The 6,768-nt window shown below is 36.6% G+C and overlaps 1 protein-coding gene across 1 annotated transcript; it reads right to left on the bottom strand.

Moving 5' to 3' along the window:
- Positions 1-192: 192 nt before the first annotated feature.
- On the bottom strand, positions 193-4,950 carry LOC127428762 (chloride intracellular channel protein 4-like). Its single transcript, XM_051677363.1, has 6 exons — positions 4,021-4,950; positions 3,561-3,670; positions 2,622-2,747; positions 2,293-2,399; positions 1,106-1,281; positions 193-879 (listed from the first exon to the last, which is right to left on the bottom strand). The coding sequence occupies exons 1-6, from the start codon at positions 4,054-4,056 to the stop codon at positions 715-717; spliced, it is 720 nt and encodes a 239-aa protein (XP_051533323.1). The 5' UTR covers positions 4,057-4,950; the 3' UTR covers positions 193-714.
- Positions 4,951-6,768: the final 1,818 nt, after the last annotated feature.

Raw genomic sequence — 6,768 nt, forward strand, 5'->3', positions numbered from 1 at the left:
TTATTTTCAGTATTGTAAGAAATTATTGTTTTTTGTATTTGTATGATTCTGTAAACCTGAATCTTTGCAATAAAAAAAAACTAAAGACGCTTCCGCTATGAAAGTGTGTACTGTAACCATAAAAACAGACAGAAAAAAACATTTCTAGAAGTTAATAGTTTGACCAAAATGACCAAACTCAATCTAATAAACTACTTTTTCATAAGAATTTTATTTGTTCGCAGACTGTTTTATACATACTGACATTCTCAAGAGTAGTTATTAAAAAACAAAATATAAATGTCTTTTGACATCAGTAACATACATAATTGTAGTTGTAGTTGTGCTTTGTTTTTCTCATGGGGTAGAATTGCAGACAAATTAAATATCTCATTTCACACGGTTTACAAGTTGGTCCCACTGAGTCTGTAGCTTATCAAACGAAGGTGACCTATCAAAACCAGGGACATAAGTGACTCACATTTAAATACTAAAACTTGCATGAACAAGCAAGACAGGCATCTTATATTCACAAATGTGCTTTTTAAATTAAAACAAAAACAACCCAACCTCCACCGATATACCAGATGATCAAAAGTCCCAATGTGAATACATGTAACAAAAGCAGTTTATTGATATATGTATACATTAGGCATCTTTAAAAAAAAAAATTTGCTTTACAATAAATTCCAAGCAAGCTTTGCCCCATACCCTCCTCTCCTTTAAAGTCCAGTTCTACTTATTGAGATATTTGGCCACTGAATGGTACGCAAGCAGGATCTCCTTGTCTTTTGGACAGGTGAATTTGAACACGTCCTCCTTGTATGCTTTTTCCAAGTATTTTGTCAGGCCTTTTAGCTCTGCAGGGATCTCAAAACCACGATACTTCTTACACACCACCTATGGAGTAAAGGTAATGTTTAGACCTATAATGTCTAAACTATACATTACTATATTTGAACTACTTGGCTCAAAGTACAATGATCATCTTAAGGAGCATCAGTGTAGAACTGTTTGCACTAATAGTACAGAGCAGTACACTGAATTATAGTAGAAGATGTAGTTCAGCACAACAAAGTCTTAATTTTGCTGCATTTGTCATCTGAATGGAGAAAAGTGTACGAACCTTGACAATGTGCAGTTTTGGTAGCAAGTTGCAGTCGGCAAGAGTGAATGAGTTTCCGTCCAGGTAGAGTCTTGTGGATTGGGCTGCATCTGGATGCTGGTCCAGTTCATGAGTAAGAGGAGTCAACAGGTATTGATCCAGCTTCATCAAGCTCTTTAGAAATTTCTTCTCCAACACTGAGAGGTACAAAACCATCAAGGTGCTGATTTTACATTGCATTCCCTGCTTTAAAAAAAAAAAAAAAAAAAAAAAAAAAAAGACCAGCTTTTTGCTGGTTTGGTGCTGGTCTAGCAATTGGGCTAGCACAACCATGCTTTTTACCAGCAAAACCTAGCTGGTGAAGCTTGTTGTCCAGAATGGTCCTTCTGATGAAGCTTGTTAAGATTTTTAAAAGCCTGGTGCAGACACCAGCATCCAAAACACAACATAACAGCAGAGCTGATCAATAAAGTGTCTATCTATCAATCTGTTTATATTTAATAATGCAAGTAATTCAAACAATATTTCACATGCAAGTGCTTTAAAGGGGTCCTGACATGATAAATCAACATGTTCTTGATCCTGTTATATATAAGAGATCAATGTACAATAAAAAAAGATACTTTAAGTTTCAGAACTCAAAACTTCCTCCTCACCGCAAAAAGAGCATTTGTTGAAACCAAGCTGCCAAAATGACTCATTCTCTACTTCCTCCACATTGTGATGTTACACTGTGGTATAAAGTACATTTGCATCTGACCCCCTCCACAACAACACATCAATGCCTACTTTATCACTTCCGTAGGCTGCCCAGTAGCAGTGAGCAGTGAGATGGCAATGAGAGAGCAGGTCAGTCAAGAGCAGAGAGACAATCATAAAAGCAGGCGTTTACAGTCAAGTCTTAAAGGAGAAGCAGCCACAAAAAACGAGCGTTTCTTACAGAGGGTCAGAATGAGGGTGGAAAATGTTAATGTTTTACAATATATGACTGTTCCTTGTGCAAAAAAAAAAAAAAAAAAAAAAAAAAAAGAAAGAACTACTAATATTATAAGTGAACCTCAAGGAATATATTAAAATAATTTGAAAAAATAAAAAAAGGCATGTCATGCCTTTAAGCCTTGAAGCTATTTTTAAGGTTCTGTGCTCTCTTATCAGTAACAGACTTCTGTTTACTTGCAAAAAATTAACACCAGAGAAATTACTCTTACTGTCATTAAGGCCAGGATTGGGATTTTTGATGTATGCTGAGAATTTGTGAAAGATGTCATCTCCAGCTGTGTTAGACTCCTTATAGCGGCAACATAACTTGGGAAACCTGCATCGAAAAATGGTGGCGGAAATATTTAGTGTGTCATACATGCATAACATAATTTATTGTTTTTTCGTAATGGCTTTGATTGGCAGGGGAACACATTTTGGCATTTAATTTTTGTATAAACTGTAAAATACACTTTCTTTTAGGATATCTTTTCTAATCTGGACCTCACAACAAACTACTTGAAGTTAGTCTCTGGTCTTGGTATGAGCGCAAACTCACTGCGGGGGAGCGAGGGTCTCTTCCAGAAACTCTTCGATCTTGTTGGTGTCAGTGCGGACCTCTCCATTATAGATGAGGAAGGGGGGCTGAGAGCCTGGAGCCAGGTCCTTTAGTACCTCTGGAGCTCTTGAAAGAAAGAAAACAATAAATAACCAGATCAGATTTTGAATATCAATATGTATTTGGTCATTCTTAGGACTTAGACTTTTGGATGGAGTACGGTTTGACAGACAACTAAAGGCAAAGGAACCAAAAGGCTCAAATTTATTAAGAGAACTATAACTATATACATTAGGATTTTTTTTTCTAACTGGAGAAACTGATCCATGATACTTCAAATAACCATTTTTAGGTACCTATATTCCTCTAAGATCGTTGTTGTCAGAATACCCTAGAGGAAGGTTTATTGCTCAGAAGTTACCCTTTCATAAGAGTCATGTTTTATTTAAGTATCAGCACTTTCTCAGATGTTTCTCCTATAGTTCCCTAGGAACAGTATAAATGGACACAAATGTTGACATACAGTAAGAGTATAGAGCTATAAATGAATATAGATAGCATAACTCATAGGTCTTGGAAGAACTGGATGACAAATTTTTGGGTCTTATTAAAATTTCTGAATTTTGATCGCAGACTTTGGTATCATGGCAAATCTGAGTACAATTTGAGACATTGTTGAGATCTCTCAGACGGAACTCTATATGGAAGACACTGTGGGAGATTACTAAGGTCTTTTTGTCAGGAGAAAAATCTGTCTCCACTTGCACTTCATTTAACCTCATAGCTGTCTATGAAAAAACACCTGAGATGTTAAAGAGATTGTTCTGGAACTAATCTAAATTATCAGTGTAAACATCAACCCCCACAGAATATATCTCCACCCATGCAGAATAAACTGTAGGTGCAGAAGTATTGTGTCCTGATGTTGACATCTCTCACCTCTTCATGTCCACTGTGGTAAGGGTGAAGTTTGCCCCTTTCAGCCAGAGAATCATGAAAAGCCGCTGACAAAATGGGCAGTTACCAACACTCTCACCATCATCACTTGCCTGGAGAAAACATTCAGTTACTAAACCTTAGTTAATGCATCCATTTAATGCAATAATTCAATGATAGACCTACATGGAACTTGTACCTGAAAAGTACTGACATAGTGACAGATGTTTTAGAGATCCTATCATTAGTACTAAATTCAGTTTGACCAGTTTGAGGCCACAAATAAACATGTTTTTTCAGACGATCAACAGGATAATGTCATAGGAATGATCGGAAGTACAAACATGTTGAGCAAGGGTTAGATCACAAATCTTTTATCTTTAAGAAATCATTTAAAGCAAACATCAATAAGAAGAGTAAGTAAGTAGAATACATTGACTAAACGTTGATAAAATGTTCTGACCTTGACAAAAAGTTCAATCTTTGGTGCTTCTGCCATTTCTCCTCCTTCTCTCTATTGCTGTCTCAGTCCCCAAAGATCGCTCACTGGCCCAGGAGGATAAGGTCAGTTTACATCAGTCCACCTCAGAGGCACCTGCGTATCCACTTCAGCACGAGTTCACACCTGGATCTGTCTGCTTCAACTATTTCTGTTGTCAAGGATTAATCTGTATCGACTAGACACTAGCACCTTGTTTCTCTCCCAATTGCAGTATCTATTACTTCCATTCAGAACTAAAACTCCCACCACACCCCATTGGTCTTGGGTGTTCGGAATACCATCCCACAGGCTGAACCTGTCCAACCTGTATCTTCCTTCATTCTCAGCGGCTTTAGTCACAGTGAGTTTCTTTCCAAAACTGTCTCACTCCCATAATCCTTTGCCATTAATACAACTAGACAGTCAATGGTGGCACTGTGTCTTAAATTCACTTTTTGTCTTTATAATTTACAATTAAAAAGAGTAGGGAGAGGGAGAGGAGGGCTAGTTGTCACACAGGAATGTTGTCAAAAGGTCTATATCTCATTAACTTTATGGTCCAATAACATGCATGTGTGTTTTCTCTAACAGCGTTTTTGTATGTTGGTTTCAAATACCTAGTTCATAATTTTTGCAAATTCTAACCTCCAAACTAAAATTCAAATATTATATTTTTGTGATAGATTTTGAGTAAACAAGTGAACGTAATAAAACCACACTGGCATATAGTCAGGTAAGGTACAAATACGTATATAATGAAGGTAGATTTTAACTCAGGTTTAACTGTGTTTAACTATTTTTCATAAATGTAAGGTCACAATTTATTGGGCTATGTTGTCATGTGTGTTTTACAGAAATTGTATACAATTTATTAATTATCTATGAAATCTATGTATCTTTTTTGTAGCCAAGACTTTAAAGGAATATTCCGGGTTCAACACTAGTTAAGGTCAATCGACAGCATTTGTGGTATAATGTTGATTACCACAAAAAATAATTTTGAGTCATCCGTCCTTTTCTTTAAAAAAAGCAAAAATTGAGGTTACAGTGAGGCACTTACAATGGAATTGAATGCGGACAATTTTTGGAGAGTTTAAAGACAGAAATGTGAAGCTTATAATTTTATAAAAGTACTTATATTAATTCTTCTGTTAAAACTCATGTATTATTTGAACTGTAAAGTTGTTTAAATTGTCATTTTTACAGTCATTTAAGAGTTTGTTGACATTACATCATCATGGCAACCAAGTTGTAAAATTGACTATAACTGTACACAGAAAAGGTTAGTAAGCGATGTTATGACACTTAAATGATGTTAACCCGCATATTGGTTATGTCATGTGGCTATACTTATGAAACAGTGAGAATAATTTTTTTTTTTTTTCTCCCCAATTTGGAATGCCCAATTCCCAATGCGCTCTAAGTCCTCATGGTGGCGTAGTGACTCGTCTCAATCCGGGTGGTGGAGGACGAATCTCAGTTGCCTCCGCATCTGAGACCGTCAATCCGCACAATTTATCACGTGGCTTGTTGAGCGTGTTACCGCAGAGACATAGCGCGTGTGGAGGCATCACACTATTATCCACGGCATCCAAGCACAACTCACCACGTGCCCCACCGAGAGCGAGAACCACATTATAGCGACCACGAGGAGGTTACCCCATGTGACTCTACCCTCCCTAGCAACCGGGCCAATTTGGTTGCTTAGGAGACCTGGCTAGAGTCACTCAGCATGCCCTGTATTCGAACTCACGACTCCAGGGGTGGTAGTCAGCGTCTTTACTCGCTGAGCTACCCAGGCCCCCGAAACAGTGAGTATTTTAACGTTTTATGGACTGGATGAATTCACTTCCATTGTCAGTGCCTCACTGGAACACTCACTTTTTTTTTTTTTTTTTTTAAGAAAAGGAGGGGCAAGTCAATATAATTTTTTGTGGTAATCAATATTATGATGACACAAATGCTGTCGATTTAGCTTTACTTGTATTGAACCAAGAATATTCCTTTAAGGTATGTGCCTATATAGAAATTTAATTCACTGAAATAAACAGTCACAACAAGCCCCAGTCTCTCCTACTTTACAAAAAAAATTTTTTTTAAAAACCTAGAAATTAAATATATGCTCATTTATAACATGTAAAAATTGATTCCTGCGCACAAAATACACTATTCTGAGGAGTTTTATACTATCAGTGCCGTAATGTTACTTAAAATTCCTAAAGCATTGATCAGTGTTGATGAACTTGCTTTACAGACTGTTCCTTGATTTGGAATTTCTATGACAGTCAGGATGCTCCAATGAATAAAGAGTTGGAAGAGAGCGAATCATTACAGCAATGAGGTGTGACGTCTAAACAATCTATATTCTGACATCTAAACTCTGCCATTTACATGACAAATCATGATACCTATTGTTGTTTTAATTTCTCATGTATGTTGTAACCACACCAACAGATTTGTTTTTAATCTAGGAGGTTTGGAGTCTAAACCCTTACAAATAATTACCATGGTAATTACAGAGCCACCAGGGGCGATTCTAGGATTTCAGTCTTAGGGGAGGCTCAGCCCCAATGACACTAGATGTGCACATTTAATGTATTTCTCTCTTAAGCACAAATAGTGTTTTTTGTTTTTACATCATTCAAGATAGCCATTTTATATTCATTCAGAATATTGTCATTTTCTATAACAAACACACTTATAAAGTTATTTTTAAAAAACTGAAACCGA

The sequence above is a fragment of the Myxocyprinus asiaticus genome, chromosome 38 (assembly GCF_019703515.2).
Source record: "Myxocyprinus asiaticus isolate MX2 ecotype Aquarium Trade chromosome 38, UBuf_Myxa_2, whole genome shotgun sequence".
Lineage (NCBI taxonomy): Eukaryota > Metazoa > Chordata > Actinopteri > Cypriniformes > Catostomidae > Myxocyprinus > Myxocyprinus asiaticus.